The sequence below is a fragment of the Aphelocoma coerulescens genome, chromosome 2 (assembly GCF_041296385.1).
Source record: "Aphelocoma coerulescens isolate FSJ_1873_10779 chromosome 2, UR_Acoe_1.0, whole genome shotgun sequence".
Lineage (NCBI taxonomy): Eukaryota > Metazoa > Chordata > Aves > Passeriformes > Corvidae > Aphelocoma > Aphelocoma coerulescens.
In genome coordinates this window covers 149,525,681-149,538,648 of record NC_091015.1, presented here as the reverse complement: position 1 = coordinate 149,538,648, position 12,968 = coordinate 149,525,681, and the positions used below count along the sequence as shown (strand labels likewise).

General features: G+C 36.5%; 1 protein-coding gene and 1 long non-coding RNA gene across 2 annotated transcripts in view; one reads left to right on the top strand and one right to left on the bottom strand.

Moving 5' to 3' along the window:
- The window catches only part of ANGPT1 (angiopoietin 1), a 156,509-nt gene that overhangs the window by 86,417 nt on the left and 57,124 nt on the right, over positions 1 to 12,968 (top strand). The window contains exon 5 of the mRNA XM_069005352.1: positions 10,995 to 11,122. Within this exon, the coding sequence (XP_068861453.1) occupies positions 10,995 to 11,122 (128 nt within the window). The remainder of the gene's footprint in view (positions 1 to 10,994; positions 11,123 to 12,968) is intronic.
- LOC138105990 (uncharacterized) lies at positions 11,198 to 12,727 on the bottom strand. Its single transcript, XR_011148851.1, has 3 exons — positions 12,605 to 12,727; positions 12,320 to 12,420; positions 11,198 to 11,422 (listed from the first exon to the last, which is right to left on the bottom strand). It is a non-coding gene; the product is annotated as an uncharacterized lncRNA (long non-coding RNA).

The window sequence follows — 12,968 nt, the reverse complement described above, 5'->3', positions numbered from 1 at the left end:
CTTCAAAGAAATGACCTGAAGGTTACAGGTTCAGGGGAAACTCCATTGACAGAAGCAGAATTACCTCAGCAGTGATGCTGGCCTTCTTCATTAGACAGACTTCAAAGACACCTTTTATAATACAGGCTAGTATTTAAAAAAAAGAAAAACAAACAAACAAACAAACAAAAAAAAAAAAACAAACAAAAAAAACCCAACCAACCCCAAAAAAAGCCAAAATGAAACCAAATCAAAAATACTGGTGGGAATTCAGGATAAAAAAAGAGAATAGTAGGTTTAAATAATAGTATTTCTACAGTGTTCAATAGTACAAATTTTCTATATTATATTGATTCAGTCATATATTGGAATACAATAATGAGGATATTTAAATCCACTAGATTTTAGCAGTGTAGAAGAGGAAGATTTTATGACACAGCTCTTGATAATTTTTCTTCTGTACATGGAAAGAATAATATTGGTACTCATCTGAGACATATTTTGAGGTGACAGCATGTTTTTTCTGATACCATTTCCCTATAAATATTTAATTCCTTAAGCCCATGCCTCCTCTTAGTACCTCATCCTTGACATTATTAGGGTTTTTTTCAATGCAATGAGACATAACTGATGAGGCAGAAACTTAGAGTGTGTTACATCAGTCACTTCATTATTTTTCTTTTGAAGCATAGAATTAAATAAAATAAGATTTTGCTAGGTGCAGAGACCACCTGATTCTGACCAGCTTTGGTCTGGTCAGGTTTGAGCTGTAGGTTTGAGGTGGATCTGGAAACATGCTTTAAGAAACAAGTTCATGAATGAAGTGACAGACATTTTTTTCTTATATCAGAAAGTGAAGTTTAGTTACCAATGTGTTCTAACATTCTGCAGTGTAATAACAAAGCATGATGCTTTTGATATATTAATTAACTTTTAAAATTTTTATTAGTTAAGAATAAATTAAAAACCTCAGACTTGAAAAAACTAGAATGCCCACACCAAAGCTTTAAACAAAACAGTTTAATGCACTGAGGTCATCTGGTGTTCCCCACTTACTAACTCCCCCAAAGGTGTCAAGGCAGATAACTTCAGCTAAGGCTGACATTATGTGTTGAAGATAATGGAAAACATCAATTTTCTCAGTTTCTCTCTACTTCCTCCATCTTTTGAGATTTTATGGGCATGAGGTTTTCATTTTTATTAAGATATCTAAAGCATAGCAGAAATACTTTTAGTTTAAAATGAGATCAGAAGATCACTATCAGAAAATGTTCACCTGCAATTCACAAAGGTTACTATTATAAAGATACATTCCATTATGTGATCTGCTCTTATTTACAGTTTGAAAGCTGGTGGAAAACCGACTCTTTATTTTGCACTCAGTGTCAGGGTAGAGGAGTCCCCTTACTCTTACTGTGGCTGGATCCTATTGAGCAAATGGACCCACTGAACTGGAAAGTGCTGCAGGGCCACAGTCAGAGGCTGCTGTGACTTTGTGCAGTTGTGTAGATGTTCAGATAAACACACACATCAGCAACAGCTTTTGTGTTTCTCGTTTTTTCTGTTCAGGTGCTATACAATTCCTGGTTTTGTTGAAGGCTCTCTTTATTGATATGCAATTTTCAGACATGCTCAGAAAGCTCTATTAGAGAGTTTTTTTGGTCAGTCTTATCTGACTCACCTAACACTTTCAGAGTTCTGGTCTGGACTTCCTTTATATCAACAAATTCACTTCTGTCTAAGTGAGTTGTTTCATGATGAGGTGACTTACAACTAAAGGTACCCTTTTTCTCCATATTATCTGTTAAAAGGTGATGATGATAGTGCTGATATTTATATCAACACTACCTATGTTGTTTTTTTCTAAAAATAAAAAATATCAATTCCACATAATCATGATTTAAAAATAAAAATATTTTCATACCCTGTTTAGGCAAGAATACCTTAATTTCAAAGTTACGCTTTATAATAAAGTGCAACAAAGTATGCTAGGTAGTAGCAAGTTAGGCCATAGTTTAATAGAGATTCAGTTCTGAAATCAGTAAATTTGAAATTTATGTCAGAGGAAAAATATTTGAGTTCTTCAAAACAGAATTGTGGATTCCGATATTTTATCCCTATTAACTTGTTGATCACAGCAGGAGATCAATATTTATTCATACTGAAAAATTAATATTGGAAGCGTGTATAAATCCTTGATTGTTGATATTAAAATCAATTACTCACCCTCATTCCTACAGTACAGGTCAGTGCCAAATCCCTCTTCACTCAGTTTTGTGAAATTGGTATTATTCACTCATACCAAAGATATTACAGAGAATATCAGCATATACAAACCAACTAACGGCACTGTCAGTGTCACCCAAATGGCTTGTTAGTAAAAAATTTCTCTGTATGCATACCATTGTTCAGATGGAAACATTAAATGCACATTAGGGTGCCTGTGTGGAAAAATATAAATCAATTAAAGAAATATGGACACTAGAAATATTAAACAAAGCCAGCAACTTAATCTCCTTGTACAGTTTGTGAAAGACTTCTTTAGTTCTCCTCTCAGTGAAGGGCTAGTTACTCACAAAATTGCTGTCTCAAGCAGAAACTCTTAAGCAACTATACTGCAGCTGGATAATTAAGTGTCTTTATCTCTTTGTAAATGGGCCATAAGGCATTCTATTGCAGCTCACTAATGAGGACCATTTTATGGTATTTTTAAGTGATTTCTTTCAAATACACAGTGATTTGAAGTATTATTGTTCTTGCCAGTCACTAAGGCTGGATTTATTGGGAAACAAACTTGATAACTGTAGATAATTTATTAGGTATTAAATAATTATGCCCTGGAGAGGGTGGAAGCTCTCTATGTTAATGTTGTTTTCCAAGACCAAGTTAATTCCTGCAGCACTACAGGAGGGAAATTCTGCTTTAAATGATTTATTTAATAAGTAGTTGGATAGCTTGAGTGCTCTTGCTATGCAATTGTTTGCCTTTCTTACCGCAGACTCTTAGAGGCTGTGTGGGAGGGCAAAGTAATGTTCTATTAGCTGCTAAAACATTTCTATAAATGTTAACCTGAGACATCTAATTGACTGCACCTTTTCTCTTTCCTCCCCATGTTAAAAGTATTGATCTCAATTCTTCCATGTAATGTAATGAACCTTAGTGTGCCTAACAAATGTGGTACTGGACTAATGCCTAGGCTGGTAGAATCATTGTAGACCTGCTAATTGCATTTCAGCATGGCCTGGTAGTTACTCTGGATTGTACCTAAGCGAGGTTTACACAGCTCTTTGGGCCTCCCACACTCAGTGGCATTAAGAGCTAGAGGTTGAGAGCAAAGGGACTATTTCTGCTTTTGTCATTGCTCCTTGGAAACAAAATCTTTCCATTTCTCCATCCAGTCCAGGGACTGTAGGGTCATGGGGTGAATCAAGATCATTGAGCTGCTCCAGCAGAATAATAAATTTGTATAACAAACAAAGAAACAAAACAACCAAGCAACCAAACAAAACTCCTAACCTTGCCTCTCCCTAGTACCCCTACAACAAACCCAAACACTTTCTGCAAGACCTCCTATTAGCTGATTCATTCTGTGGCTATGGAACCGGTTTACAGTCAACAGATATAGCCAGAGCAGCACTGCTCCTGTAAGTGACATTCTGTGATTGCACCGTGTTTGGGATTAGGACTAGGTGCTCCCTTAGACATTTAAAATGTGCAAGTGCATTATATACACACTTATACTGTCATAGAGTCTGAACATTTTAATGAAGGCCAGCATTTTTTATTGTCATCATTCAGCAATTGAATGTGCCTAAGTAAGGAATTCTAGTTTTATTTTCTCTCACCTTCTAAAGCACCCGTGTTTATTCAAGGTAAGCTCCCTGGGAAATCTTGAATGAAAGATACAGGAGGTTTTACTTGCCAGTTAATGGTCCAAATGAAAATATTATTTTAAAAACTGTTACAAAGGAATAGACAGGAAATCGGAAAAAAATTGTACCACATAATCCATGATGTGCTCAAATACTGTATAAAGTATTGTAACCCACATCACACACACAAAAAAATCTACAAAGATGATTGAATATGTGAAATACCATTATTTAAGCCTATGACAGATACTTTAGGTGGTGTAAAAGACAATAGAAGGAGATTGCAGTAGAAATTGTAGGTGTAGGTGCCTTGTAGACCATGGGTACAGACTTACTGACACTTTCAGCTAAGAATGAAGTGTCACCAACTGGAGCACTCTTGTTAAAAGCTAACAACGGGAAATTGTCCTTCCGGTGGTCTGTGTAAGGAGTTCCTTGGTATGGGACACTGAATGACTAACATTAATGTGCCTTCAAAAACCTAACTGGAAAAATTAATGAAAGAAAATTCTTTCAAAGCCTATTAAAGATGCATGTATTACATCTGGTGGAGGAAGAACTTTTACTGTAAATTCCTGGATATGCTTTCCTGCGTTTATGCTGTTCAGTCATCTACTTTGAATATCTGTTTCCGTTGAAGACTTCTTTTTTCAGGCCAGGTGTTAGCTCAGCTCTTGCAAAATCTCAGGGCCCTCCTCAGGAGAAAAGGCCAAAAAAAAGGAAGAAAATAAGTAATTATGAGCGTACAAGAAGAAAAAAAAACAGAATATGATGGTTGAAAGATCAAATCCAATGAGGAAGTCATGATTTCTAGGGCCCTGATGCTGGAGACGAGATACTGGAGAGGCTGAAGCAGCAATGTAACCTAGTATATCTGCTCATAAATTCATTTGGGAATAATGGAGGCTTTGACAATACAGTTTTATAAACTAGAATCTGCAAATTTGTAATCTATAAACTTGATTATGGTGTAATACTTCCCAGAACAGAAATATTTTATTCCAGTATGTCAAAATGAACTTTCCAAGTTGCCAATGGCCTGGTTTTTTTGTCAGATGCAGAGCAATGTCACAAAGAAATATTAGCTTTAAAAGCATTTTGGTGAATGTGTATTTGATTGAAAGGAAAATGCATGTCCAAACACCAGTCCTAAACTTCCTTTCATCTCCCTAGTAAATAAACGTGAGTACAGAAGAATGCACAACAACTTATCTGAGAAGACTGCTGGACTCCGAACAAACAGAAGCAGCTTCCATACTAATATCTCCCCATATTTTTTGTTTGTTTGTTGTTTTTTTTTTTTAAGAAGTTATTCAGACTTTATGGAGATGAAAATAAAACATGAAATTAGTAAATTAGGACATAAAGTTGACACTGGAGAAAGTTTTGAATCAGGTGGTGATGGTTTGTCTTTATAACAATTAAAATTGGGTAGTAAATACATATAAATTCAAATTTAAAACTTTTAATTGACTATATAGATGCAAAAAAAGTTCACAATATTTTATCAAGAATAAGTAACTGCAGTATTTTTTATTTCATACATCTCAATGGATTGTAAATTTCTAATTATTTTTTGCATTAGTTATATTGAGTGATGGTGGTAGCTTTAATAATCCAGAAACACATTTTGTGGAGGAAAAACAGATAGTATGTAATATGTACTTGAATGAAAATGAGTTTTCAAGTCTGTTTTAAGAGGGACCCAAATGTGTCCTTGCATAGCTATCATTTCAGTCTGTAGGCATCACTGTAATTATCTGGAGAGCGTACCTGAATTGAAATCAGCCTTCAGGTTTTTGCCTTTTCCTTTGGTTTGTGTAACATTTGCAACACAATGGTGTTGTCACAGGGTTGTCTTATTGCAGGCAATATAGGGTGTTGCAGTCAGCTACTAGGTTGCAGTTTAATGTTTGTTCTCAGGTGGAGGTTGGTATATGCAAGGCGAGGACACTGAAAGAGCAGACTGTACCTCTGGCTGTAAGTCAGCAAAAACTGTAAGTCTGTGAATATTTTTCCATCTCAAAACTAAAATAATCTTCACCTTATTCTGTCAGATCTGTTAGTGGTTGCTGCTGCTGAGTCAGGGTACACATATACATGTGTGGGCAGTGTTCCAGGCCTCTTCACTGGGGGAATTTGAGTGACATCCTTTTGATAACATTAACAAACTGTTCCGGGTTTGATTCTTCTCAAGCCAGGCACTATTTGCCATTGTAACTGGAAATTTGTTGGTGCACAGCAGCTGCACCCAAATGGCTGGGAAAGAGGTCAGAGACACAGGGTCACCTACAGAAATGCAGGATTACCCACCATGTGTCTGGAGCCATGACAAGATCAAGGCAAAATTTATTTGCAGTCTGGATTTAAACAGAAACCACCATTTGGCAGTCCTTGGATGACCCTGTCCTGGAATGTAGCAACTTTAGGTAAAAAACATCGATTTACAACCTTCTCCTTTTTGATTTTTAAGGAGTTGTTCAACAAGGGACATAAATTTTTACCTCAGTGCTTTTGATAGCACAGCTAAAGTTTAGGTCATTATATATGCCAATAAGATTTGGAGAAAGACTTCTCCCTTCTGACTTCAAAAGCATGACAAAAAATTTTAAGTGCCTTTTTGGTACTTCTATAGAAAATTAGACTTATGTAAATAAAACATTGAAAAAATGAAAATATAATAATTCACTCAGACACTAAAGAAATCTCTGCACATCTGTCCAAATAAGTCACTATCATGCAGAAAAACAAACAACTGTTTTTCATTTGTTGTCAGTACCGCTAAAGGACATAAGAGTCTAGTGATTAACTCAGTCTCAAGTGATTTCACAAACATAGCAGTTCAGATCTCAAATAATTTAGGAAATATGATTGTGATTTATTGATTCCGTCAATATAATGAACTGTGTTTTAGCATTCTTTATTGCTTACAGACAAGCTGTGCTATTCATTCACCAGATATCTGATGGAGACCTGAAAAGAGACAACTTAATTTTCTCAAAAACAACCAGAAATCTCAGTTAAAAAAACCCAACTAGATTATTTTTCATACAGCTAGGAAAAAAGACAGATACTGTATGCTTTCAATTTCATATTCTTAGAGGAGAATACTAGATTACTAAATATTTCAGAAGATATTTATTCTTAGTAGTCAGTTGGTATTTCTTTAAACCTGGGCAGAAAAGCAAACATCCTCCATTTGTGATAGCTGTTAGGAAATAAACTAATTTACTATTGATTTAATTTTACAGCTGATAGCAGAGAAATAGTCTCACTCTACACAGAGACACACATAACTATCAATCAGTTAAATTTCCCTGACTATTGATTAGGGAAAAATCCCTATATATCTGAGCTCTCTCACTTGCTAGCACAGGTAAACCTTTCTAAGAAAACTGAAGAGGCTACAGCCTCAGGTGCTGACCCTGGCTTTCTACTGAGGGTTAATATCCTGTGAGCAGGTGCAGCAGAACACCTGCTCAGCCCTGGTGCTGCAGAGCCACTGATTTGGGTTCCTGTTCATCCATAGGGCCTGGGCAGTTATGGATGGTACTTCCTGTATCGCCTGGACCCCAGTCATCACCCAGGGCACTGAGGAAAAGGAACAGCTGAAGGACTGATAACTGAAGGAAATAATTCACATCAAGTAGGGAAAAACAGATAGCTTAGCCCAAGGAGAAAGTTATTGGGCTAAAAGTTACCCAGAAGACTTTTGGAAGTGCAGTGAAAAAAATATTTTTATTGTTGGTTCTCCTTCTGTTCAGAAAACCAGGACTTTCCACATAGGTATCATTGCTTTAAAGGAGCATGACTTCCTCACCAGTTTATTCATCCAGAGAAGCCAATAAAAAAACCCTCCTGGGTCCCAAATCTTGGCTAAGCATTCAGGTTTAAAAAATGCTAATATTATTTTGCTTGACATAGACTTATCTTTTTCTTCAGGTACATAAAAATCTGTCATAAACATTGTATTTGAAAACAGCTAAACTAACATTAGAAGTTTGTGTAAAGTCAGTATCTTGAAGCTGACAAAGGAATTTAATGGCTACATATTTGGTTTTAGAGCGAATTTATTTAAACTTTCTTACTTTTTAAAAAATTTACTTACACATCTACCATATGTGAGCCAATACATCATTCAGGGACTTCCCTTAATATATAAAGGATTCAAGGCCTATACAGTCTTGTAGAAAAAAATAGTCTAGAGCTATAGTAGGTAGAAGTGGTTTGGAAACTGTATGGAATATTAAGTTAGAAAAACAACAGCAAACCTTAGAGAAAACATATTTTATGCTAAAAGTACATTACCAGTAACATTCCTGAGTATTAATTTTCTGTCAAGTTTGGCTGTTCTTGCAAATTACAGTGTGATGTATTAAGAAAAACGAAACCTTGTGCTTGTCATGCTTAATATACTGTGCTGCAATCTGTAATAGTAGGTCCTTGTGAAGGAGCTGGGCTTTTCTTCCAGTGGGAGCAGCAGCTCCTGCAAGAGGAATGAGAGGGACCCAAGGAAAGCCATCTTCACCTGGCTACAGTGGAATAAAACCCCTGGTGCAAAAAAAAAACCCAAACGCGTATTGGATTGCTTAGTTTTTAGGAAATTACATGTTTGCTCTCTGTGATCTCAGCTGCTTCAGCTGTCTGATTCTAAGAGGAAGGATGGGAATAAACTGTCTATATCTATGACATTTTTCTATCTTTTTCAACTTCATCTCTCACGAAAACATCCATTTTATTGTGTTTCTTTTAGTTTTTAAGCATGAGAAGATAATTTATTTCTAAGGATGCTTCCTAGAGATCCACCTATTTAGAAAATTACTCTCAAAGATATTTTCTCTGATAGTAAAATCTTACCTTGTTTAAAATTTTAATAATACAAACTTCAAAATATACTCATGGTTTCTTTTGTCTAAATTTCATTTACAAAGGACCCAAATTCAAATTTCCTTTATTGACTCTTAGTCCTTATTTCCAAGTGGTTTTCAATGTGTGTATAACGGTTAAGTAAGAGGTAAGATAATCTCACTACATACAGCTAATAAAATATAAATACTTTTAGACTGAAGGAAATGAGCACTGTGTCTGCACAATGAAATATAATTTTTAGACAGGAGGGACTGATGTCTCCAGTTGAAACAAAAGCATTAGAGAAATTCAGGCCAGAAAGAATGGATCTATTCTAAAGCCCTCTGAAATCAGTGAGAGGCTTTGCTTTAACTCCTCTAGGCTTTGGCTCCAGCCCCAAGTAATTATTCAGGTTGGACTTTGGCCACAGATACCACCACCATCTGCTTACAGAAAGTACCATGAAGTCTTTAATTAATGCAAATCATGAAGGCCTCAGTTCTATGTCTTATCTAAAAAATGGCACCTTTGAGAGAGTGCACAGTTGATGTGCACCTTGCTAAGGACCTCACTCCCTGCCATGTCACAGGGAAGTGTGTAATCTACAGCACTGCCAGCACTACCTTTTCCAAATATGGCCAAGTTTGAAAGCCATTGATTTCCTAATTGAAGTTCATATGCAAATATATGAATTAGGTTTTATTTTTATTGATGGCATTGAAAAAAAATAATAAATATGCAGCAAATACATGGAAGAGGAGAAGTAAGGGAATTTTTTTTCTTAAAATAAAATTTTAAAATAATAATGTAAAACACATAAAAGAGAAAGAATAATATCACTTTTGCATAAAATGCCTACTTAGAGAGCAGTATAGTCTTACAGTCAGGATTGGATTTCTCACTACTTTTCTATTTTCACCTTTTCGTGGAATGACTGAGGTAAAATGTTTAACCTTTTTTTTCCTCAATTTCCCCATCTGTGAAATGGTATTTAATACCAATTGCTCTGGCAGGAATTTGCCATCCTAAAATACTGCTTTGAGGTGTTCAAAGGGAAGATAGTATTTCCAACTACGGCATTATTCTCGCCATCTATGACCCAGATAGTCCCACATGCCATTGCCTTGTTGCACATCAGTGTCATTAAACACCAGATTTGCAGCACAGGATGCTTCATTGAGAGTGAATAAGACATAGCCCCTTTCGTATCTATAGCTCACACTTTCAAGCCAAAAATGAAAAAGACGTATCTGTCACCAGAGGATGAGTGTGTCTGGAAGACTTAAATATTGTATCCTTCTTGTAGGGATTAATGAAGTGCTGGACTGAACCCTCCACATCGCTTAAGGACATGTTTAACTTTAAGAATCTGAGTAGATGGATGGATTTCCATGGGAATACTGACGTGCTTAAAATATGTGTTGTTGGAATGAAATCATACCCTTCACTATTGTGTGGGGTCATGCTACTTTTGTTTGTGAAAGTGAAGAACACTGTCAGATGTTACTCCTACTACAGGAAATTTCCTGGTTGTTCAAGACTAGGATTCTCAACATTTTGCACTCCTGGTTTCTCAGCCCAGACTCATATATATATGGTCTGTCTGTAATATACAGGATCAAGATCTGCACTGGTGTTATGACACCAACTGTTTCCCTGTGCTGAGCCAAAACGTATTCTAAAAATCTTGCCATCTGACTTCAGTAGCACTGTTTTTTCTTTCATTGTATTTAGCAACCTTTATGAATGTAGATATCAAAATAATTAAATTATTCTCTTCTAAAAAATAAATTTAAGCAAGCAGCTGCCTTGCCCCAAGCTCCTATGCTGCTCAAAAGTCATTACTTCATGAACAGCACAAGCTCTCTCCTTCCAGCATTGCTGTCTTAGGTGAGCATCTGTGTCAGATCACAACACTGAACACGTTTTCCACCTTCATGTACCATCTCTGGGGCATTCTTTGTCAACCTCCCAGGTACAGCTGTGGTCAGAGGCAACACCTGCAGTGGCACAGACCTTTGCACTCAGAAGGAACATACTGTGTTACCTCTCAGTAGACAGGATGCTCTGTTTAGCTATTTGCATCATGACTTCTGGTGCCTACTCTGCCATCTGTCCGAAAGCTTTGTACTAGTTCTTTACTAGAATTTGCCAAGTGCCTGAACTATGTAAGATACACAGTACAATCATTACTGTGTATTTTTTAAAGGAATGCAGTGTGCAAAAGTGGACTTCCTAGATACAGAAATACTTAAGACTGTGGTTGTAACTTATATTATGTTTTTTGTTTTGCAGTTTTACTAAAGAATGCAAAAAAGGAAGAAGAAAAGCCGTTCAGAGACTGTGCAGATGTATACCAATCTGGTTTTAACAAAAGTGGGGTCTACACTATTTATATTAACAATGTGTCAGATCCTAAAAAGGTAAAGACTGGGTTTATTTTCTTGTTTGTTAATATGATATTGCTCTGAACTTAAAGGAGCATTTCAAGCCTTTACTGAAGTTATCATTCCACAAAATATTGTACTGGTACAAAAAACTTGTATTATACTCAGTCTTTAATAAGCACAATAGACTGAGAAAATGATTAACTGTATTATTCCAGACATTCTTCTTTCCCGCTGACAGAGAATCCTTCCTAAGTTCCAACGTACACTCAATAGTTGACTCATTTCCTCCCATTTGGCAAGCTCAGTTGAATCAGACTACGGCTGCAAATAAATCTGCAATAAAATTTAGGAGTGATTTTGTAAAGTGTGATAATGAGGAAGCTGATCTAGGGGATTATCTGGTAGCACGGGGAAAGAAATAGCAGAATGAGTAGTTTTTAAAGATAAGGATTTACAAAAATCCTGCTTCTCTTATAGGGGACAGGGAAAAGTGGTTTTGGCTGTAAAGAACACAGCATGCTGAGTACTAGCACTGCTTGAAATGATGAAGCATGTATAATCCCATCCTTCTCAAAAAAGAGACTTGGGAGGGGGTGTTTTTTTTATGCAAATGAAACATTAGTCTATAAAGGAGACTATTTTTTGCTAGGCTTTTGTTGCTAAGGTACCTGAGTCTGTTGAGGCTAGGAACATGAGAGGGTAACCTAAGCCAAACTTATCCGTGGAGGAATGCTGGCTGTCCCTCTGAAAGGGCACCACTGGGAGAAGCCACCAAGACTAAGGGCAGATTACCTGGCTGAGGGAAATATGGTGGTGGCCATAAAGTGGGCCAGACAGGAGGGAGGGAGCCACTTCTGTCTGGTGAGTTTATTCTTACTGCAGTAAAATGGTGACTCTCAAACAGACTGCAAAAAATATTACCAATATTATCATTTATAGTAATATTATGATCATATGATATGTAGAACTTACTGCTAAACCGAGTTTGGTATTATAAGAAGCCTTTGGAATCATGTCAATATCAAGAGGTTATAGTTTAGCATGGAATTAGAGTTCATTAAATCATGAGTAGAATTGGGTTGGGAGAGCTTTATAGGACAAGATCAATATAATTCTGGTGAATGTGAATGGAAAAATAATTGACATGACATAAAATACAGAAATCCCTTTAAGCATTACTGAGCAAGACAAGAATAATAAAAGCAGTCCTGTAGAAATTGCTCCACTCACCTCAAAAAAGACATGTAACATCTATGTCCAAATTGCATGTACCAGTTGGAGCAGCTTTTCTTAGTCTTACTGAAGTTCATAAACCATGCCCAGAAGCTGGACTGCAATTAAAGACAATGGTTACCTGAAAGCACTGTGACATTGATAATTCTGGTATATTTACCTCAAACACAATTCACTGGCAGTATAAGGACAGTGACACAATGGAAGCCACCCTCTGTTTCCACTATATCCCTGTTTACAGACACTGCTATCAATCAATACAGATATCACAACTCAACTGACATTGTTGCATTATGTTTTCCTGGAGGGTTCCTTTTTTAGCAAGAAAATGCAAGAGTGTTGTTTCTGTGTGTTGAGGGCATTTCTGATACCACCTGTTTCTGTCTTGCCCTAGCAATAACACTGCAAGAGCTGATCCCAGGCATGTTCATGTTAGTCAAGTGAGGAGTGTAATTGCTTTAACAGGTGTTTTTTCAGATATTAAGGTCATTTAGACAAGCTGCAAGGTAGCACTATGCAGATAGCTGAACTAACTCCAGCTGAGATAACTTCAAAATCACATCAGTGCAGCACTGTGCCAGCACTAATTAGCCCAGAGGTAGCACACAGTCAGATTGCTTTAATATCCTGATACGTACACCATGGA